Source organism: Pseudorca crassidens, chromosome 12 (genome assembly GCF_039906515.1).
Source record: "Pseudorca crassidens isolate mPseCra1 chromosome 12, mPseCra1.hap1, whole genome shotgun sequence".
Classification (NCBI taxonomy): domain Eukaryota; kingdom Metazoa; phylum Chordata; class Mammalia; order Artiodactyla; family Delphinidae; genus Pseudorca; species Pseudorca crassidens.
In genome coordinates, this window is record NC_090307.1 from 84,481,579 (window position 1) to 84,505,267 (window position 23,689).

Consider the following 23,689-nt stretch of genomic DNA (forward strand, 5'->3'; position numbering starts at 1 on the left):
CTGGGAAGATCCCACATGCCGCGGAGCGGCTGGGCCTGTGAGCCATGGCCACTGAGCCTGCGCGTCTGGAGCCTGTGCTCCGCAACAGGAGAGGCCACAACAGTGAGAGGCCCTTGTACTGCAAAAAAAATAAAATAAAATAAAATAAAATAATTTAACTTTAACATTCAGCTTAACCATAGAGAAACAGAAAATGTATTATAATGTAACATATTTTCATACTTTATATTTCAGAGCTACCTTACTTTTAATCCAACAAATAATAAAGAATTGGTGAGCAATAGTAAAACACAAGCAATATATTATAAGTGGGTAAGTAGAAATATTTTCATTTGTTTTAAATGTATAAACAAGTATGTGTTTATTCTTTAAGTACAGATCTTTTGGTAATGTAACAATATAGTATCTACTTAGAAAGCAATAAACATATATTAAAATGTTTTGATTTAATTATAGCATTTATTTTAGTCCCATTGGAAATTAGCATATTAAATCAGAAGCAGATAATTTAAATTTCATTTAAGTTTTTAAAGTAATGTGGCAAATATTTATGTGAATATATTTAAGGTCTAAAATATATTCAAGATCAAGGGTTTTTCAAGATCTTGGACTTTATTCCCTTTCAAAAAGGAATTAACAAACAGATTGGTCATATGTATACTGACACAGGGAAAAATCATGAGATTAAAAAAATATCAAAAGTTAAACATAAAATTACCATATGACCCACCAGTTTCTAGGTATATACCCCAAAGAATTGAAAACAGGTGTTCAAACAAATACTTATGCACAAATGTTCATAGCAGCAGCATTATTCACAATAATCAAAAGATAGAAACAAATCAAATGCCCATCAACTAATGAATGGATAAACCAAATGTGGTCTATCCATATATGGAATATTATTGAGCCATTAAAAGCAATGAAGTACAGACGCCTGCCATACCGTGGGTGAACCTTTAGAACATTATGCTGAACGAAAGAAGCCAGACACAAAAAGCCACATACTCTATAATTCCATTGATATGAACTGTCCAGAATAGGTAAATTCATAGAGACAGAAATCAGAATGGTGGTTGTCAGGGGCTGGGGGGGATGGGAGGTGACTGCTTAATGGATAGAGGGCTTCCTTTTGGGCTGACGAAAGTGTCCTGGAACTAGAGGGAATGATGGTTGCACAGTATTGTTAATGTACTAAATGGCACTAAATTTTACACTTTAAAAGGGTTAATGGTTAATTTTATATTAAGTGAATTTTCCTCAATAAAAAAACGCTAAACAAAAACGCTTTGAATTGCTGATTTTCAGTGATATTCATTCCTTCAGGTATTAATTATAGCTTCAAAGCCTTATAAATGTAGAATTCAGATTTGCATTAACTACCACTTAATCACAATCATTTGTGGCGTTTTTATGTATTTACTTTTTTTTCAGAATGTTTCTAGATGTCCCTAGAGACAGCAGGTTATCCTACCTGTAGAAATTGCAAAGCTCTGACGCTGTTCAGATGCATTTGTTTTGATTTTTGCTGTTATGTAGCTCTTCTTTTGGAAACCAAGTCTTTTTTTAGTAGTGATTTTTTTTTTCTGTGCTTATCAGTATGAAGAGGGAGATATACTTGTTCACAGTGCCCCACTTTTAACAGAAAAAGTGAGTATGCCTGTTGTGCTTTTTCTTACGTCTGACTGTGGAGAATAAATATGTGTGTGTCAGCTTAGTCATTTTGGGCTTCTCTTTGTATGTATCTTTATATTGCAAAATAATTTGAAATTTTTACTTAGGTCCTTTACCATACTGAATGGCCAGTTAAAAATAATGGACAGATTGTTCAAAATAATATGGATAAAAATAAATGGCAGGGACTTCCCTGGTGGTCCAGTGGCTAAGACTCTGCACTCCCAATTCAGGGGACCTGGGTTCGATCCCTGGTCAGGGAACTAGATCCTGCATGCCGCAACTGAGTTTGCATGCCGCAGTTGAAGATCCTACACGCGGCAGCAAAGATCCCTCGGGCCGCAACTAAAAACCAGCACAGCCAAATAAATATTTTAAAAATAGATAAATAAATAAATGGCAAAGAAAGTTTACTACCATGAGAAAATACCCAAGAAAGTGATGATTTTTATAATGTATGTGTGCACATGACAAAAGATGAAAGTTAATTTGGGGTGAAATAAGTAAAGCAGTTGAACATGAGTGGATCCCTTTAAGCTGCTCAGTTTTCAGAGCAATAAAAATGATACTGGGTGCACTTCCCTGGCGGTCCAGTGGTTAAGACTCGGTGCTCCCAATGCAGGCAGCATGGGTTCCAACCCTGGTGGGGGAGCTAAGATCCTGAAAGACGCAGGGCCAAAAATAAGTCAATGGATGGATAGATAGATAGATAGGACCTTTTTTTTTTTTTTTTTGCGGTACATGGGCCTCTCACCGTGGGGGCCTCCCCCGTTGCAGAGCACAGGCTCCAGACACGCAGGCCCAGCGGCCATGGCTCACGGGCCCAGCAGCTCTGCGGCATGTGGGATCCTCCCGGACCGGGGCATGAACCCGTGTCCCCTGCATCGGCAGGTGGACTCTCAACCACTGCGCCACCAGGGAAGCCCGATAGGACCATTTTTAAAAGATGATGTTGGGTATTTAGATGTTTCAGAGCCAGTAGAAAGGTGGTGAGCCAGGTGTTGGGGGGAACGTTTTATCGTTCCTGCTTTCCTTGAGTGATTGCACCTGAGGTGGACCTCCAGTCCTGTCTCCTGCAGCAGTTTCTGCTTTTGATACTCACATAACCTGCTCTCACTGTGCAGCTGACAATAATTTTTCTGCTTCCCTTCTTCACCTTTGGTTTGACCAATAAAACTTTATTTTTCAAGAGGGCATGCCAAAAGACGATGGACACAAGGCAAGATTATCCTGTCTGCAAACTTTGCTTTTCATACATCAAAGTATCAAAAAAAAAATACAGTCAGTTCTCATTATTTGCAGCAGTTATGTTCTGTAAGGTCTCTGTAGACCTGAATTAGCGGATGCTGAATCATTGCTCCTAGGAGAGATACAGGAATAGGCTCCTGCCAGCCTAGGGTCACAGTACTTTCACCGACTGACAGATACATGACCTTGTTTTATGTATGTTTCTGTTTAAAGACACCATATTTAATATATAATGTTGGTTCCTTAATGTTGGACTCACTAGATAGAACTCCTGTCTGAATGAGGCTTATCTAACACAGGTGTATTCTCTGTAAGGCACGTCACAGCCTTCTTGGGCTTAGGAGCACTAGACAGCATTTCAGTACCACAGTCAAGAGCCAATTTAAATACCAAAATCACCAACAAAAAGCACCAAAAAGGGCTTCCCTGGTGGCGCAGTAGTTGGTAGTCCGCCTGCCGATACAGGGGACACGGGTTCGTGCCCCGGTCCGGGAAGATCCCACATGCCGGCTGGGCACGTGAACCATGGCCGCTGAGCCTGCGCATCCTGAGCCTGTGCTCTGCAGCGGGAGAGGCCGCAACAGTGAGAGGCCCGTGTACCACACACACACACAAAAAAAAGCACCAAAAAAATTTAGAACATCACATTAAACAGGCTAGGAAAAGGACACTTGTCTCTCGTTTGAGAGCTGAAACAAGAAGGCACAGAGTTGCCTTGTTTGACCTCAGCTGGGAATGTCACGTTTTTCACCACTTGGCACATGCACACATCTGCAAATGATTGTGAAAATGCCACGAGGATTGACTTCGGGGCTACAAATAAATATCAGAAAGTAAGTAAATTCACAAATACCGAATCCACAAAGAATGAGGATCGGCTGCAGTTTGAAATGATAAAAATGCCTCGTGTTGAAACAGGGCTGTTCTTAGAAAGAATATGATGTCCTTGCTTGACCAGTTGTGCTTCTACTGACCCTCTTGTGTTCAAGTCAAAGAGGTCCACCTTAGGATCTTCTCTGCCTAAGTAGAGAGTCAGGCAGCAGACTTACTGTATCATATGACAGATCGCCGAGTTTCCTTCATGTATTCATTCAGTAAACATTCACTGAGGGTTCACTCAGTGCTCTGGGTTCTTTCTATGCTTCATTTCTAAGACACTCTCTAAGAAAGATGGCCTAGTGCCTTATCCTACGTAGCACACATTTAATAAGAAGTCTTGGGGCATTTCTATGTACAGCACTTAAATTTCCACTGATGGGAAAATAATTTATGATCAAAAATAAACTGAGAGAATTGTTTTATAATGTTTTACAGCTGGAGCATGCTTTGTCCACGACAAACATTAGTTTCTTTATCAGTCTCTGAAACCTCAGTAAGAGAAGTTGAACAGGTATAAACGATGATTAATCACTCCTTCATTTGCTTTAAGCAAACAGTTTAATTAAGCCAGTATATAACCCTTCACTTGCTCTTAGCAAACCTTCAGAGGTTCAGAACTGCCTGATCATGGCAATCCATGGGGGAGGGTTTTTTTAAATGATTTTTTCTTTTTTACTTTATTTTTTTCCTACTGTATTTAGGTAAAACATTGTAAAACGTCGTGTTGATAAATGTTTTGTTTTATATTTACTACCAAAGGTAACTCATAACCTGTCTCTTGAAATGCAGACATTCAACAAGCTCGTGGGAAAATTTAGCCAGTCAGTCTTTCATTTGAATTTAACCCAAATACTGTCAGCGACAATGGAAGGGAAGCTGGTTGTCTGGGACATTTACCGCCCACCACGGTCTGCCTCCACCTCTTTGGGCTTTCCCCACATCACACCTTGTAAACTGGTTCATTTGCAGAAGGAGGGTATCACTGTGCTTACTACAGTTGACAGGTACTTAATTAATTAAAAAGTAGCTATAGATGATTATAAAATTATTTTAAAACCCTTTTGTAGGTATACACGTATGTTGTATATGCATGGATTGTTTCTGGGGAGAGCCAATTAACTGGAAACACTGGCTGCCTCTGAGGAAAAGAACTGAGAGCTAGGATCAAGGATGGGGGTGGATTTACTTCTTTTTATAGTCTCATTTGTACTGATTGGTTTGCTTTTTTTAAAAAAAAATCATGGGCATGTATTACTTTTTTTTATAGTAATTTAATATTTTATTTATTTATTTTATTTTTGGCTGCGTTGGGTCTTTGCTGCTGCGCACAAGCTTTCTCTAGTTGCAGCGAGAGGGGGCTACTCTTCATTGCGGTGCACAGGCTTTTCATTGCGGTGGCTTCTCTTGTTACAGAGCATGGGCTCTAGAGCACATGGCCTTCAGTAGTCGTGGCATGCGGGCTTCAGTAGTTGTGGCTCGTGAGCTGTAGAGCGCAGGCTCAGTAGTTGTGGTGCACGGGCTTAGTTGCTCTGCGGCATGTGGGATCTTCCCGGACCAGGGCTCGAACCTGTGTCCCCTGTACTGGCAGGTGGCTTCTTAACCGCTGCACCACCAGGGAAGTCCCAGGCATGTATTACTTTTAACAGTCCTTTTGTGTTGGTGAAACAAAAAGTAACTAATTTTTTTTCTTCTGACCTAATTAGACTTATTTTGCCTATACTTTAAATTTAAGAAAAGGACATAAATAGCTATATATTTTTTTTCTGATTACAGAATAACATTTACCCATCATGAAAAGATGAACCACAACATAACTTTATAAAGTTCCCTAACTCTTTGATTTTGAGAGGCTGCAGGAGCACATAGATGATCTAAGCTTTATGCCTTAGCCTCAGTCATAAAGGGGTTCACATTGCCAGATGCATCCCTTCCTTGCCAAGTGACCTTGGACAAGGGACTTAAATGTGCTGAGCCTCCAGTCTTCCATCTGTAAAGTAGGCATAACAATACTGTCCCTCCAGAGTGACTTTGTGAGGATGGCTTGTGGAATCTTATTTCCCCGACCAGGGATTGAACCCTGGCCCCGGCAGTGAAAGCTCTGAGTCCTAACCACTGGACCGCCAGGGAATTCCCAAGCCTTGTAAAACTCTTAGCATGTCATCTGGTACAGGGGAGCTCTAGGTAAAACAGCCATTATCAGTGTGCTGGAGACGATTGCCTCGTGACAAGAACCCTGCCCACATGGTTGGAGTCACTGTGCCATCTGCTTCCCAGAAGCCCATTGCTTTCTTGACCCTTTCTTTTAATACAGAGGAGCAGTGAGGTCCTGGCGTGGCTTTACAAAGACAAATGCAAATCGTCATCTTCACTCACTTGATGAGAAAAGACGGTAGTAGAATTGCAGTTGATGATGCAATCAACTTTTAATTGTTGGGGGTTAGGACCCAGGGAAGACCAGGCCTGGGTTTCCTTTTCTCCATGTTAAATAAAACCCAGCCAGGACCCCAGAGCCCTTGCTGGAAAAGGTCTCAGAAAACACTTGGCTTGTTTTGCCATTTCTGTCCAGCAGAGGGCTGTGAATGACATTCTCGCCAATTACTCGGCCCACCTGCCTTGCTTATTAATCAGAAACCTCATTTAATCACTTTGCGTATATAAGAGAAAATTCATCCCACACCTCCCCCCGCCCCCCATGATTAGAATTATGTCAGAGGCTTTAAAAAAAAACAAGCTCATTTGGGATGGCTCTGAGGACTGGAAATAAAAGCTGTTTTGTCACGCAGCACTGCCTTTGGCTGTGGTGACTGGACAGGGTTTTACAATCGATTGCTCTCACAGCAGTGTCCTCCTGTATCTCGTTGCCAGCCTGCGTGATTTCAGAGGAATGGTTGACGGACTCTGTTGTCATCTGTAGTCTTACGGCAGAGGATGTAAATCACTGCCCACTGCCATTGCATGGGGCTGATCTTGCAGGGCAGGGAAGAGGAGAGCAGAGAGCATGGACTTTGCATAAGATACACCTGGATCCCTGCATAGCCTAGCCACGTGGCCCTGATAGGGTTGCCAGGTTTATGTACGTCCCAAATGTTGCATGGGGCAACTGCATTTGGGACCATGCAATATATGGGACATACTTATTCTAAAAATTTACTCATTGTTCATCTGAAATTCAAATTTAACTGGGTATCCTGCATTTTTATTTGCTAAATCTGGCAATCTGAGGCCTTGAGCCTTAAGTTTCCTAGATGTGAACTGGGATGACAGTAAAATCAGCCACATAGGGCAATATTTTTTTTTTAATAAATTTATTTATTTGTTTTTATTTTTGGCTATGTTGGGTCTTCGCTGCTGCGTGCGGGCTTTCTCTAGCTGCGGCGAGTGGGGGCTACTCTTCATTGTGGTGCGCGGACCTCTCACTGCAGCGGCTTCTCTTGTTGTGGAGCACAGGCTCCAGGCACGCAGGCTTCAGTAGTTGTGGCTTGCGGCCTCTCTAGAGCGCAGGTTCAGTAGTTGTGGCACATGGGCTTAGTTTCTCAGCAGCATGTGGGATCTTCCCAGAAGAGGGCTTGAACCCGTGTCCCCTGCGTTGGCAGGTGGATTCTTAACCACTGCACCACCAGGGAAGCCCAGGGCAGTATTAAGTGAAAGTTTTTACAATGCCCGGAGTCCAGGGGCTGACATATAATTAGGTGTTCAATAGATGGTACTCATTACCATTATTTAACAAACCGACGTTATTCTCCATTTCAGCTATGTTGTCACAGGTGACATTCGGGGTAACATCAAGTTCTACGATCACACCCTGTCCATTGTGAACTGGTACAGCCACTTCAAACTGAGCTCCATAAGAAGCCTGTCCTTCTCAAAGACCCCGGCAACTCCTCCGACTGAAAATACAAACTATCCTCCAGACTACACTTTAAAAGGTGACCTTTTTATTGTAAGGTGAGTTGTTAATGAATCTCATCATTTGCATGGTCAAAAAGTGATGTCTTCTTTTAGTTTGTGTACAGTGGGATCTTCTTCCTATTCCTGGGATGTGAACTCGAGGGTACTGGCCTCCCTAGTCAGTCCTTTACCTGCCTTGCAGACGGATCTCCTTGGCTGATCACAATCGATTTTTTAAGTGAAGCATCATTCTCCTGTTAAGAATGTCTAGTGGTGGGAAGCTGGAAAGGGCTCTAATCTCTGTTGCCTCTGGAGTCCTTCGCTGTAGGTTGGTCTCCTTTCTCGAAGCTGAGTTTGTCCTAGCACTACAGTTAAAGGGATTTGATAGTTAATAGCCATAACATTTCAAGATAGAATTATCTGTGAGTCTGCTTAATTACCCTTGTGGTATTTGCAGGCACATCTGTATGTGTGCACCAAACTCCATATTTGCATACACAAATGAATATTTGCATGTGCAGATTAGCTAATTGTACAACTGACTGTCCATCTGCATACTTAATGACTCAATTTACATGTAGAAATGTGGGCTTTTTCACTTGCAAATGGAGGCTGTTGGGTATTGGTATATTTTTGGAGATGTTGGGTTAATAATGTCACTAAATTACAGACGACAGAGGCGTTTCATGTGCAATTAGCAGCAGAATAGCTGGCGTGCCCCATTCCCTGCAAACACTGATGCTGTTGGGTCTCTCCTTGGCAAACAGGAATTTTATCATTGGAACGTCGGATGCGTCAGTGTACCACTTAACAGCAGATGGGACCAAACTTGAGAAGTTATTTGTAGAGCCCAAGGATGCCATTTGTGCCATCTCCTGCCACCCGTACCAACCCCTCATTGCCATCGGGAGTTTCTGTGGGATGATCAAAGTGTGGGATTATGAACAGAAAAAATACCTCTTCAGCAGGATCTTTGAGAAGGGGCTTGGAGTCCAGAGTCTGACCTACAACCCCGAAGGTATTTTCATTTTGTCAGCCTGTCTTAGGTTTTAAACTGAAAACAGATCCAAATGGCTAATCCCTTGGCTGTCACAGCTCCAGGAAGGTTACCTTGACCCTCTCCCCGCACCAGGCCAGATGGGACGCCTTCTCCCCCTGGACTCTGCAGAGCTCCGTACCGCCTGGTGTCATCCCACGATGCCATGCTTTCCAGTTTACTTCTCCTTCTCAGGACCTTGTCTGTCGTGTTCATTGCTGTCTCCTTGGCACGTAGAACAAGGTCTGGCGTGGAGTCGATGTTTCTTGAGTGAATGAAGTCCTTTTCGACCATTGTTCTCTGGCTTGTGATTTCAGGAGCTCTCCTCGGAGCTGGCTTCACAGAAGGGACCGTTTACATTCTTGATGCAATGTCCTTAGAAAGTGAAACCCCAGAGCCTTTCAAATATTCCAGAACCAGTGTGACTCACGTCAGCTTCTCCCATGACTCCCAGTATATGGCGACCGCTGTGAGTATTTTCACTGAGTGCCGTCCAGGGGCTCAGCAACCTTATTTAAAGCCACAAGGGGGAGGGGCTGGGAGTTAGGGGGGATGGGGAGTAGCTGCTAGAGGGTACAGGTTTCTTTTGGAGGTGATGAAAGTGTTCTAAAACTGTGATGATGGATGCACAGCTCTGTGAATATACTCAAGCCCATTGAACTGTACACTTCCAGTGGGTGAATTGTGTGGGAGGTGAATTAGATCTCAATAAAGCTGTTATAAAAGGAGAAAGGGGTGGGGGAAGTGGGGGGACTTCTGCCTGAAAACAAGACCAGGGCCTCAGAACTTCCAGACTTGGATTCTGCTACTCTGACAGCTCATTTTGGTTTGTTGGTTTTTCGGAACCCTTTCTCTGCATCCAGGGTTTTATCTTTCCCTTTGATTTTTGACGAGATGACATTCTCATTTAAGCGGAGTCTTCCACCGAGCATTTCGGATTCTGGTCCTTCCCTCTGTGAATAGGGCTCTTAATCTCAGTAAAGATTTTTCTGGGACCCCCCCCAACCTCTCCCTTCATGCCAGTTCTCTTGGGGGATGGGGTGGGGTGCGGGGAAGCAGCCGGCTTCACTTGCACCTCTGTCCCTTACACGCTTCCCAGCAGCACACTGACTCAGGCGCCCCAGGTCGCTTCAGGCTGCTCCCGCCCTCTCCCCGACCCCTGTCACTCTCAGCCATCATGTATATATTTTTTAATCGTACCTTTTAAAATTTTGTGTAGCCGGATAAAGAGAAGGGAGGACAGAGGCAGAAAGAGTCAGGGTTTCAGTTTCCAACAGAGAATGAGATGGGGACCAGCAAGGAGAGTAAGACCATAGTGTCAGACAAATACCGTCTCTCCCTGCCCCCACCTACCTACTTTGAACCTTGATTTTCTCATCTGCAAAACGGGCATTATTTTACTACTTGCTCCAATAGACAAAGGTTTTCCTTTTGCATAAAATTTCTAAAAGCAAAGTTAGTATGAAAAACATAGTGATGATTCTTAAGTTAACAAAATCTAAAAAGGAGCAACTTCTGCTCTTTCGCTCATATTCAGGATGTAAGTTTCACCGTGGCCGTTTACGTGGTGAGAGTCAAAAATGGACGAAGGGTCTGGGAGTATTTGGCAAGACTTCGTTCTCATCGCAAGAGCATTCGAAGTGTCCTGTTCGGGGTTCATCTGGACAGCAATGAGCCGAGACTGCTGAGCCTCGGGAGAGACAGACTCTTGGTGAGCTGTTTCATTTTCCTTTGCCTGGTCACCAGGACCATGTCTCGTTCTCGTTACCTCCCTGGCTTCTGGCACAGAACCAGACCCACAGTACTTGTGTTTGTTTGAGAAAATGAATGTATGACAAAGTAGCGAAAACCTTTCTGAGTTGGCACTTGGCCTTCACACGGCTCTGACACCACACAGGGACCTGTGTCCTGAGTAAGGAGGCTCCTGGGAAGTGGCACGTTGACGGCGGGGTGGAGGTACTCCCCACAGCACCGACAGCTCAGCCACCCTCGCCTCTCAGTGTATGTTTCGAAGCCAACACTTACACTTTCTGTGTGTCTAGGGGACAGGGCCAGGCTTTTACCTCAATGTGACAACTCAGAGAATATCAGAGGGAAAGGTAGAGACAGCGGCAAATGCAATATTACATGATCGAGCCAAAAGATTCAAAATCAATCGATCTATCTGTGCATCCATCTTAACTTCCTTCCTTCCCTCCCCCCTTTACTTCCTTTATTCTATCCACCCTTCCTTCTGTCCATCCATGCTGGTCTGGCCACCAAAGCCTACATATGTGTGAAATTCAGCAGGCTGCTAATTTGTGACTGTCAAGTGCTGAGATTTAGATATGAATTAGTTCCTACCCTCAAAAAGTTCCCAAGATAATGATAAGTGAAGCAGTACAACATAACTGTAAGAGTTCAGGTTTTGGAGTTAGTTGGACCTAGATTTGAATTCTCATCCTCCCACTTCTTAGCTGTGTGACCTTGGGGAAACCACTGAACCTCTCTGAACATCTGTTTTCTCATCTGCAAAATGGGCACAACAGTACTGCTTTGCTGGGGAGTCGTGAGTATTAAATGGCATCATCTTGCTCGTAATGGATACTCCGTATTGGTAGCTTATTAGAAGTTTGGGCAAGTCTTCTCCTAGAAGGCCTGATGCTGTCTCTCCGCAGAAAAGGACTGTTGACTGACTTTGTTCACCTCAGTCCTCATGCGTATTCATCTGGGCTTCTCTGTAGATCGAGTATAATCTACTCAAGAGCTACAAAGACCACCTGGAAGTCCTGGACATTCAGCGAACCGACCAGGGCAGCTACCCCACCTGTATGGTCTGGTACCCGCCACTTACCAAGGAGCTCTTCCTGCTCATTTGCAACAGTGGCTACAAAGTGAAGCTTTTCAATTCAACCACAAAAATGTGCAGGTAAGCACGGGAGCTTCCCGCTAATGGCACGTAAATCAGTTTCTCAGCGCCTGGCTTATTTCAAGTCCCACCTTAAGGACCTGTAAGCAGCTTGGCTACCATCACAACCCTCCTCCCTTTGCAGAGGAGGAAACTGAGGCACAGATAAGGGGGGAAGTTCTCACCAAAGGTCACATGGTTAGGAAGTGCCAGAGTCAGGATTCAAACCCAGAGCCCTTGTTTCTGAGCCCAGCACTGCACAGGGATAAGGTACCCAGAGCTCAGTGCCTGAGGCTCAGGGAAGGAACTGGACCCCGAGGCTCCGGAGAAGTTGCTGATGTGTGATAAAATCTTCTGTTCTTCCCTCGTGGATAAAAACAGATAGTTTCAGAATGGACTTGAGGACATGGGGAGGGGGAAGGGTGAGCTGGGACAAAGTGAGAAAGTGGCGTGGACATATATACACTACCAAATGTAAAATAGATAGCTAGTGGGAAGCAGCCGCATAGCACAGGGAGATCAGCTCGGTGCTTTGTGACCACCTAGAGGGGTGGAATAGGGAGGGTGGGAGGGAGACACAAGAGGAAGGAGATATGGGGACAGTATGTATGCGTATAGCTGATTCACTTTGTTATAAAGCAGAAACTAACACACCATTGTAAAGCAATTATACTTCAATAAAGATGTTAAAAAACGACAGATAGTTTCACCTGAATACTACCAGTTGTTTAATTTTTCTTATTCTTCGTTCTTAAAGGAGTTTTAAGTTCAACTAATAGCATTCTTTATTCTCTCAGCAACTATTTACTGGGCCCCTACCTGAGCCAGGTGCTGTTCTAGGTGCTGAAGATGGAGATGAAAACAAAACAATGTTTCTGTCACCATGAAATTTGCATTTTATTGGGGAAGTGGAGTTCATGTTAGAAGCTGGGCTGGAGACCCATGTTTGAGGTCAGCACACCTGGTGGTTTAAAGCCATGAGATGAGAGAAGATTCCAGAGGGGAACGGTAGATGGAGAAGCGGTCAAAGGACCAAGCCCAGGGCATCCAAAGCTTAGCATCCTAGAGCAGTGGTTCCTCCATCCCGAAGTAGGTCTGCATCTATGGCTGGCCTCTTGTGCTGCTAGGCCTGTGGGTCCAGGCTTTGCCTCTCGTGATCAGCACTGATTATGGTGCACGATCCCTGTGTCGGGGCCCTGCATTTGTCATCCCGTTTCATCTGCAATAACCCTGCAAAGGATTGTGTCACTGGGGATCAGAGAGGTGATAAAACTTGCCTCAGGTCAAGCTGCTGGTCAGGGCAGGACTTGACCCTTGAACCAAGCTGTGACTTTGTCATCTCCTGGGCATCACTGGGCCCTGCTGCAGCCCTGGCTTTGGAATCCTAGCTAGTCAGCCCTGGCAGGCAGCCTCTTTCTGCCTGTGGTTTGGCTGCCTCGTGGGTATGGCTGGGAAGAGCAGAGTCAGGAGAAACTGGAGGTGAGAATGGTTTAGTGACCCCACCGAGGAGGCGGAAGTCGAAAAACACCACCAGCAGCTGGCCCCATGCTTGAGGAGGACCTTTTTTTGGAAATGTATCTCAAATAAGATAGGTCCTCAAAAGGCCAGGATCTTTTTTTTTCCCCCCCCCAATAACCCTTTTTAGAAGGGCCCAAGGAAAAATGACTGAAAAATGCTGTTTAATGTGGCAGGGACAAGAGAGAAATCCAGCACAATTTTTTTTTTTAACTGTTAAAACACTGGGAAAGGAGACATTTGAAAGAAATATGTAAAAAGGAGTTTTAGGAAGATTTCAGAGTCTTTGTACATCATCTTTAACGGACACAAACTTTTTGGACAAAGAATATCCCACAGATGTGCCCAGTTCTGAGAACCTCTGCGTTGGCTGAGCAGGTGTCTGGGGGATGCGGGATGGAGCGGCCCAGGCTTGGAGTTGCTGCTAACAGTTAGTAACAGCCACAGAGCCAAGCGGTGAGGAGCTTCTGCCACTGAAGATCAAGGGGAAGTTAGCATAAAGCAAATTTCTTTCCTTTTTTTTTTTTTTTTTTTTTTGCGGTACGCGGGCCTCTCACTGATGTGGCCTCTCCCGTTGCGGAGCACAGGCTCCGGACGCGCAGGCTCAGCGGCCATGGCTCACGGGCCCAGCCGCTCCGCGGCATGTGGGATCTTCCCAGACCAGGGCACGAACCCGTGTCCCCCTGCATCGGCAGGAGGACTCTCAACCACTGCGCCACCAGGGAAGCCCCTTTTTTGTTTGTTTGTTTAAATGTTTCCATCCATTGCATTTTTTGTTGCTATTATTTTTTTCTTCCAGTTTTATTGAGATATAATTGACATACAGCACTATATAAGTTGAAGGTATACAGCATAATGATTTGACTTACATACATTGTGAAGTGATATCACAGTATGTTTAGTGAACATCCACCAGCTCCTATGGGTACAAAATTAAAGAAATAGAAAAACTTTTTTTTGTATAACTTTTTATAACAGTTCTGTTTTTAAAAATTTATTATTTATTTATCTTAATTTTTGGCTGCGTCAGGTCTTAGTTGCGGCACGCGGGCTCCTCTCTAGTTCTGGTGCGTGGTTTTAGTTGCCCCGTGCGGCATGTGAGATGTTAGTCCCCCGACCAGGGCTCGAACCCGCGTCCCTTGCCTTACAAGATGGGTTCTCAACCACTGGACCACCGGGGAGGTCCCTAGAAAAACATTTTTTTCTGTGAGATGAGAACTCTTAGGATTTACTCTCTTAACAGTTTTCATGTGTGACACACAGCAGGGTTCCCTCTATTTACCATGTGGTACATCACATCCCTAGGACTTATTTATCCTGTAACTGGAAGTTTGTGTCTTTTGCCTGCCTTCATCCGGTTCCCCCTTCCCCCAACCCCTCCCTTCTGGTAACCACAAGTCTGATCTCTTTTTCTATGAGTTTCTTTGTTTCTGAAGTATAATTGACCTATGACACTATATTAGTTCTCGTTACACAACATAGTGATTCTGTATATTTATGCATACTTCCATTCATTTCAACATGATCACTACAATATGTCACTGTACGAAGATATTACATAGTTATTGACTATATTCTCCACACTGTACATTTCATACCTGTGACTCATTTATTTTGTAACTGAAAGTTTGTACCACTTAATCTCCCTCACCTATTTCTTTCCTCCCCCCATGCCTCCTCCCCTCAGGCAGCCACCAGTTTGTTCTCTGTATCTGTAATTCTGTTTCTATTTTGTTACATTTGTTCATTCGTTTTGTTTTTTAGTTTCCACATATAAGTGAAATCATACAGTATTTGTCTTTCTCTGTCTGACTTATTTCACTTAGCATAATACCCTCTAGGTCCATCCATGCTGTCACAAATGACAGGATTTTTATTCCATTGTGTATCTTCTTTATCCATGCATCTTTTGATGGACATGTAGGTTTCTTCCATATATTAGCTATTGTAAGTAAAGCTGCAATGAACATAGGGATGTGTATATCTTTTCGAATTAGTGCTTCCATTTAGAGCCATGAAGTTAGGAGTTTCTGCCGTTGAAGATCAATTGGAAATTAGTATAAAGCATCTTTCTTAAAAAAATAGTTTATTGAGGTGAAATTCACATAACATAAAACCAACCATTTTAAAGTGAACAAATCACTGGTATTTAGTCCATTCACAATGTTGTGCAACTACCACCTCTATCTAGTTAAACATTCTCATAGTTCCAAAGTAAAACACCTTTGCATAAAGCATCTTTTAAGTTGTAGGAACAATAAAGCCCTGTAACCACAACTTAATTGGGAAGGAATTGCCTTTTGATGATACATCCAAAATGATTAAAAAATGCATTTAAAAGCATTTGGAAGAACGTGAAGAGGCAGTTCACAGACAAAGGCCAATAAAACCTATGAGCAGATGCTCACCAGTACATCAAAGATGCAAATGAAAACAAGACATCATTTTTCACAAATCAGATTAGCAAAGATAAAAATGATGGATAGCGCCCGGTGTTGGCAAGGGTGTAAGGGAACCAACCGGCTGTTGGCGGACGGGGTTGGGGGGTGTGGGGACAGCAGTTTGTTACCCTCCATTAAATTGTAGCCTGTCTTCTGACTTCTAGGAATGTAGCCCACAGAAGTACTCACACAGGATGCCAAGACATAAGTAAAAGGATGTCTTGTTTGAAAATATTTTTTAAAATGGAAACAATCCAAATGTCCATTAATAGGGAATTAGTTAAATGATGGCTCGTCAGTACACTGAAACATGATGCTGCTTTTAGAAAAGGAAAAAGAGAAAAAAGAGATGATAGCTCTCTGCATAGTAACACGGAAATATCTCCAAGGCATAATATGAGATACAGCAAATTGCCAAATATGCATGAATATATTTTCATCTAAAATTATATTTATGTGGCTTATATATTTTCATCTGAAATTATAATTATATGGGCTAGAATATATATAAAAGAAATCCTCGAGTCGCATACACCAAACTATTACCCATGATTATCTTGGGATAAAGGGTGCAGCCATGTAGAGTTATGGGTAGATTTTCTACTTCATGTCTCAATACTTGAAAATTTTCACAATGAATGTGTAAAATGTTTTCAATCAGAAGAAAAAGATATTAATTTTATGAAATTGTTAGAAATTTTGACAGTACTAGGTAGCAGTTATATAGCTCCTACTATGTGCCAGGAACCGTTCTGAGTGCTTTATATATATTAACTTATTTAGTGCTCACTACAGTCTTATGGGGTAAATACTGTCATTATCCCTATTTTACCAGTGAGGGACCTGAGGCCCAGAGGGGTTGACTAGCTTGACTTTTTTTTCTTTTGCTTATTTATAATTTAAATTAAGGTATAATTCATATACCATAACATTTACCATTTTCAGTGGTTTTTTACTATATTCACAAAGTTGTGTAACCATCATCACTATTTAATTCAAGAACATTTTCATTACCCCCCAAAAGATACCCCAAACCCATTAGCAGTCACTCCCCATTCACATCCTTTCCCCACTGATCCCCCACTGCTCCACCCCTGGCAACACCAGTCTACTTTCTGTCTGTATGGATTTGTCTGTTCTGGACATTTCATGTAAATGGAATCATGTAATATGTGACTTTTGGTGTCTTGCGTCTTAGCATCATGTTTTCAAGGTTCATCCATGGTGTAGCCTGTGTCAGTTCTTCATTCCTTTTAATGGCTGAATAGTATTCCATTGTATCCACAGACCACATTTTGTCTATTCATCCATCAGTTGTCAGTTGGGTTGTCTCTACTTTTTGGCTATTATGAACATTTGTGTATCAGTTTCTGTGTAGACATCTGTTTCATTCCTCTTGGATGTAGACCTAGAGGTAGAATTGCTGGATCATATGGTAACTATATTTAACCATTTGAGGAACTGCCAGACTGTTTTCCAAAGTAGCTGCACCACTTTACATTCCTGCCAGCAATATATGAAGGTTCCAGTTTCTCCACAACTTGCCCCTAATTTTTAAGGGTCAGAGCTGGGATTCAAACCAGAGCCTGTGCTCTTAACCATCCTCTTCCTTGCCTCTATCCACTCAATGATATTGGAGGAAAGTCCTTAAACATTTCTACTCAAACGACTAGAGAAGGGTGACCTATAATTAGCCGATGCATTGTCTACCAGCTGGTCGTTTTAGTGTTTTTACCATTTCACCTAATCCTCTGTGCACGTAAACCTGATGCTGGGTCGTCCAGCCTGATACTCTCCTGCGTCCTGCAGCCCAGTGGTCACGGTCAAGTCCGCCTTCAGAGTTCACCTCTGCTCACCTCTTCGGTTTTACCTCCCTCCACCACCAGCCTTCTTTCTCCTTTACTGTTTCTGCAGTTTTCAAGCAATAGTCCACGTCCCATACCTTTGACCTCCTGTGCCCGCTGCCTGTTTTTCCGTTGCTTCCGTATTTTCTCTGCCTTTCCAATTCACCTTCCCAAACTCAGCTCAGATGTCTCCTCATAGATGTCCCATCACTCCTTCCTCAGTGCAGGCTCTGTGCCGGGAATTTGCCTGTCATCTCACTTCTCCCCTCATGGTGCTTCCATGTCTGTTGTTCCTGCCAGGCTGTGAGGTTAGCAACAAAATCTCACTCATTCGAGTCCCGACCTCCCGTCATGGTGACTGGCACAGAGAGGTGCTCAAGAGAGACATACAAGGAGCGTCTCCTGTTCCCACCAGACACGGGCTGGGTGCAGGGGACACGGGGAGAAAACACATCCAAACGATGAGGGGCTTAAAATATAATAAGATGAAATAGCTACCGTCCTTACCCTGGGGCAGACCCAAGTTTTGTGGGGTGTGAAGTGTATTTGGCTTTGTGGGTCCTCTTTTTAAATATATATATATATATAAAATTAAGAATAAAAAGTGGGGACTTCCCTGGTGGCGCAGTGGTTAAGAATCCACCTGCCAATACAGGGCACAAGGGTTTGATCCCTGGTCCGGGAAGATCCCACATGCCGTGGAGCAATTAAGCCCGTGTGCCACAACTACTAAGCCTGCGCTCTAGAGCCGCGAGCCACAACTACTGAGCCCACAGGCCACAGCTACTGAAGCCCGCACGCCTAGAGCCTGTGCTCTGCAACAAGAGAAGCCACCGCAGTGAGAAGCCCATGCACCGCAGCGAAGAGTAGCCCCTGCTCGCGGCAACTAGAGAAAGACCGCGTGTGGCAGCAAAGACCCAACAGAGCCAAAATAAATAAATAAATTAATTAATTAAAATAAGCTACAAGGATATACTGTAAAAAATATATATTTAAAAAAAAAAAAAGAATAAAAAGTGGCTAGTGCCCCTCCCAGGCCTCAGGAGGTATGTGTGCAAGGAAGATGCTCAAGTCTGGCCAGCTTCAGGGAAAATCCACCTCTGGGCTTGAGGTCCTGTCCGGGAGCCTCCCCTGAGATCAGATTCCTAATTAGCGTAAGAGTGTCTGAATTCAGAAGTCGTTCTGCTGCGAGGGTGCGATTCATTACAGTTTGATGCGCAGATGGATTTTTGGGGATCCGCGCATTGCCTGTAGACCTGCTGTCAGCTGTCTGGACACCAGTCTGAGGTCTTGGCCCCGCCGTGGGGATGGGGGTGTTTCCTCGCACCCTGCTGACGTTCCTCCCGTCCTTGCAGCATTTTTCCCATCCCTTGTTCTCATGCACGTTCTCGAGGCATAATGTTCCCTTCACTCAGCTGTCAAGGAGGAAAGTCAGAGCCGCAGCTGTGAAGAGCATCCTTCACAAGCAGAGTTTCCCCAGAGAGTTTGCCGTTTGGAGCTGTTGCCCCTTATTTACGGCCGCTGTTAGCAGTTGAGGGAGAGGTTCTTACAATGAACTTAGCTGAGCAGCAAGACAAGAAATTCAGAATTTAAAAAGTATAGGGCAACGTGAAAGGGAGTGAGTCATAAAACCTGCGTTGGGATTTGTGGAATTTAGAAAGCGTTCCTTTTTTCTCTTGCAGAAAGACACTCCTCGGGCCAGTTTACGGATCTCCCATTGAGCAGATACAAATCCTCCCAGTGAAAACCCCTCTGGAACTTCAGAAGCGCTACATGGTGTTTATTAACAGGGACAAGGTACCAGCCCTTTGCTCTCTGCCCCGTAAGGTGACCGTGTACTTGGAGCTGGAGGCAGTCTCAGGTATTTCAAGACTCAAGAACGCCGGCTTTCACAGCCAAGCCCGCGACTCCCATCCTGCTTCACAGTGAAAATGGCCATGAATGAGCGGGAATGACTCTCAGAAGAGTCACCTCATTTTCTCTACTCCCAAAAGTACAAGACACATGGTCCACCAAGGGGTTTTTCTTTTCTGATTTCTTTACAAGGAAAAATCTTATAAAGACATACAAGTTAGTTACACTTAGTTGTATATTTGATGACTAATCTATATGGGAAGGCGTAAAATCATAAGATGCCAGAATTGTCCTGGAAAAGCCTGGACATGTGACCATGAAGATAGGAGGGAAGCTTCCTTTCTGTGTCCCTGGTGGAACCTGCGTCTCTTCTCCCAAGGGACCACCGTGCAGGGCACAGTGTATGCGAAGCCCCAGCCATGTGAAATGCAGCTCTCACACACTGAGATGTCTGGTTCTAGATACACAGGTCCTTCCCTTAAACAGATCTGGAGGTTACAGGTGACCCTGCCAGGCCCGGCCTGGGGCCCGGTTATCTGAGTCTGAATATCTAGTTACATCTTCCTTTCTAGGTTGGACTTCAGATCTTACCAGTTGATGGCAACCCACATAAGACATCTGCTCTTATATGCCACCCCAGCGGGGCGGCTGGAATGGACGTTTCCTATGACGGCCGCTACACCTTCACAGCAGGAGGGCAGGACCGGTCGGTGGTGCAGTGGGAAATCAATTTAAGGTACGTGATGTGGCGAGAAGCTTGGCCCCATAAGAAGGGTGTCAAGTGGAGACCCCTTCTTTCCACTCAGGAACAGCAGACAGGTATTAAACCCCTACAACATGCCAGGCACTGTGCTAGGCCTGCGGGTACAAAGACAGCCAAGACTCAGGCATTGCCTTTGGCGTGCTCCCTGCGACACCCGCTCATATTAATGTGCAGACAAAAGGTTACTGTTCTGTCCCAGGGACCCATGGTATTTGCAGGTGAGGCCATGTGATTCCACCTCGTTCACCCGGGCCCCATGAGTTACTTCTCACCCTGTCGCCGCCTGCAAATTCACACCAGTTAGAGAGATCTAGCCTGAATCTCCAAAGAGTGTGTTACAGAAATAGTAAGAGTATCGTTTGAAATGTGTATTTTCAGTCTACTCTTCTCACCCCCCTGCCCTGAGCTGAGAATCTCTGCCTAGGGCGAGGCTGGAGAATTGCATGGTTGAGCATCAGAGAGACACAGACTTTGAAGTCAAAGAGACAAGGGTTCAAATCTGAAGCCTACTCTCTGCTAGCTGTGGGCCCGAGGGCAGGTTTCTTAGCAGCTCTGATCTTTGGATTCCTTGTCTGTGAAATGAGGGTACATGGGGGTAAAAACAGGGACTTTTACAGGATCCTTGTAAGGATCAGGTAGGCTGATATATGTAACGCACACAGCACAGAGATAAGGACTCAGCAAATTAATCATTTCCTTTTGTTTCTTCTTCCTTATAAAGGCATTTGCTTATGAGCTCAGGATCTTTGTTACTAAAAAAGGGGGCACCCACTGTGGTGGTCCTCTCATCTCCCCATATTCAGCGAGCAGCCCCAGGGCAGAGCCAGTTCCTTGCCTGACCACCTTCTCCAAGCCCCTGCCTCTCAGCCAGGGTCCCATTGAGGAGCTGGGTAAAAGCAGCTGGGAGACACCAAGCTTCCTAAAAGAACGAACCTGATTCATGGCTCCCAGTAAAAGCAAACCCCTTACTGTCTGCCACGTGCACATCCTTCTTCTGTGCAGACATCGAAGCTTCGCCCCTTAACCTGAATAGGAGCAAGAACAGCCAGGTTAATCCGCTTTGGAACCGCGGGGGTTTCAGTTTGCATTTGCAGCTCTGACCTTCACCTCTGCCTTCACCTAAGAGGGCAGATCTTGGGAATTTAGAAGCTGGAGGTGAGCTCTCCCCTTGAAAAGAACCTCCTGATCACATCCCCAGAATGAGCTGCTTAATTCTTGGACACTAGCCTGTTACCTGGACTGATGGGGCAAGCAACACCCTGGTGAGAGAACAGAGTCTTCCTTTTTTCGTTTTTGTCCTCTTCTCAATCATCTTGGGATCTGCACTAGTAGAGATTTAAAAAAAAAAAAAAAAAGCACCCACTTTCCAGTAGCTTTCCTGTGCATGGCCAGAGTCCAGGCTTCTGAGAATTTCAGTTTAATCTGTTTCAGGGACAAAAGATCATTATAAACTAATTAGCACTTCATTGCTGCTTCTGGTGTTTTAATATGTTCAGTGCTTCACTAATGGGAAGAAATATAAAAACCCTAAACAAGTAAACAAACAAAATTCCCTACCAGATCTACTGATGGTGAGTCGTAGGGTGAAATGAAGATGATAAGTCCTCTCACGTTCACATTATTTTAACCAGTGCACTCCTAGGCCCCCAAACTATCATTGCAGCATCTCAAACTTCCCCTGGGAGACCCCTTCCCTCATCTTTCCCCCTGTCTTGTCTGGCAGGCCACCCTCTTTCTCTCCTTGTCCGGCATCTGTTTTAAAATCCCCCATTTTTGTGCTCAACCTCACACCCCCCTGTAATCCTGCTGCCTTGCTCAGACAAGAGCAGAAAGACCTGGATTCAAATCCCACCTCCCCTACTACTTGCTGTATGACCTGAGGCAAGTCCCTTCCCTTCCCTGAGTCTCAGTTTCTCCGTCTGTTAAATGGGGATATTATCACCATGTTCAGCGCTGTTTTGAGGGTGGTGATTTCTACCATTGCTATTCCCCCTCCTCCCTACCCCCCCCGGTCCCCTCCCCCTCCCCTCCTCCCCCTCCTCCCCCTCCTCCCCCTCCCCCTCCCCTCCTCCCCCTCCTCCCCCTCCTCCCCCTCCCCTCCTCCCCCTCCCCTCCTCCCCCTCCCCTCCCCCCTCCCCTCCCCTCCTCCCCCTCCCCTCCCCTCCTCCCCTCCCCCTCCCCTCCCCTCCTCCCCTCCCCTCCTCCCCTCCCCTCCTCCCCTCCCCTCCTCCCCCTCCCCCTCCCCTCCTCCCCCTCCTCCCCCTCCTCCCCCTCTCCCCTCCTCCCCCTCTCCCCTCCTCCCCCTCTCCCCCTCCCCTCCTCCCCCTCCCCCTCTCCCCTCCTCCCCTCCTCCCCTCCCCCTCCCTCTCCTCCCCCTCCCCCTCCCCCTCTCCCCTCCTCCCCCTCCCCCTCCTCCCCCTCCCCTCCTCCCCCTCCCCCTCTCCCCTCCTCCCCCTCCCCCTCTCCCCTCCTCCCCCTCCCCCTCTCCCCTCCTCCCCTCCCTCCTCCCCTCCTCCTCCCGTCCCCCTCCTCTCCTCCCCCTCCCCTCCCCCTCCTCCTCCTCCCCTCCTCCCCCTCCCCTCCCCTCCCCTCCCCTCCCCTCCCCTCCTCTCCCCCTCCCCTCCTCTCCCCCTCCCTCCCCCTCCCCCTCCTCTCCCCCTCCCTCCCCCCTCCCCCTCCTCTCCCCCTCCCTCCCCCCCTCCTCTCCCCCTCCCTCCCCCCCCTTTTTTTTTGCAGTATGCGGGCCTCTGACTGTTGTGGCCTCTCCCATTGCAGAGCACAGGCTCCGGACGCGCAGGCTCAGTGGCCACGGCTCACGGGCCCAGCCGCTCCGCGGCACGTGGGATCTTCCGGGACCGGGGCATGAACCCGTGTCCCCTGCATCGGCAGGTGGACTCTCAACCACTGCGCCACCAGGGAAGCCCCCCCCGCTTTTTTTTTTTGTTGTTGTTGTTGTTGCTAACATGAAAGCCTTTGTTTTTAATTTGGTTGATACACATTTGACAAAATATTTTAGAATAAAATAATCCATGAACAGGCACAAGGTATTTACAGTAACAACTGTGAAAAACATAAAACTGATGTATTCTTAAACAGTAAAGTCTATTTATAAATTTTTTTGTCGTGAATCCGGAAGACTTTCAGTTCTGCTCATTACCCTGGTCTGAAGCCCCGACAGATGGTGTGTAAGGCCCAGGAGTAGGAGGTGCAACTCTAACACATTTGGCAAGTAAGGACCATCTGTTGGTTTGAGCTCACGGGGAAGTGAAGGGCCAGATCTTGGGGTTAGGTGCCCTTTCTCCTCCCCCTGCTTTCCCTCCTCCCCCTCCCCCTCCCCCTCCCCCCCTAGGGAGCGTTTACTGGGCTCTTGCTATATGCTGGTTGCTGTGCTCACTGTTTCTTGGGCTTTAGCTCATTCCCCACAGCACTGAGTATATTTCTGGGCACACACACAGTAGGTTTTCAATAAATGTACCTCCATCTTGTGCCTCAATGACCTCTTTTTTTGTGGCAAGCATTAGAACCCAACTTAGGCAGAAAGGGGAAGTTACGAGCGGGTCCTGGGGTCTCGGGTCACCGTACTGCGGGGAGAGCAGACCAGCCCGCCCTCAGCGTTTGCTCTCAGCTTGCCTCTGCTGTTGCTGTCACTCTCTGCAGAGC

The 23,689-nt window shown here is 45.6% G+C and overlaps 1 protein-coding gene across 8 annotated transcripts in view; it reads left to right on the top strand.

Annotated features, from left to right (window-relative positions):
* The window catches only part of CFAP251 (cilia and flagella associated protein 251), an 80,136-nt gene that overhangs the window by 24,639 nt on the left and 31,808 nt on the right, over positions 1-23,689 (top strand). For all 8 annotated transcript variants that reach the window (XR_010933369.1, XM_067700972.1, XM_067700971.1 and 5 more), the window contains 10 exons: positions 235-312; positions 1,600-1,650; positions 4,591-4,805; positions 7,552-7,746; positions 8,457-8,707; positions 9,043-9,194; positions 10,263-10,436; positions 11,449-11,633; positions 19,095-19,209; positions 19,839-20,002. Coding sequence is in view for 7 of the 8 variants with exons in the window: in XM_067700972.1 (XP_067557073.1) it covers positions 235-312; positions 1,600-1,650; positions 4,591-4,805; positions 7,552-7,746; positions 8,457-8,707; positions 9,043-9,194; positions 10,263-10,436; positions 11,449-11,633; positions 19,095-19,209; positions 19,839-20,002 (1,580 nt within the window). In the remaining variant the exon portion in view is untranslated. The remainder of the gene's footprint in view (positions 1-234; positions 313-1,599; positions 1,651-4,590; positions 4,806-7,551; positions 7,747-8,456; positions 8,708-9,042; positions 9,195-10,262; positions 10,437-11,448; positions 11,634-19,094; positions 19,210-19,838; positions 20,003-23,689) is intronic.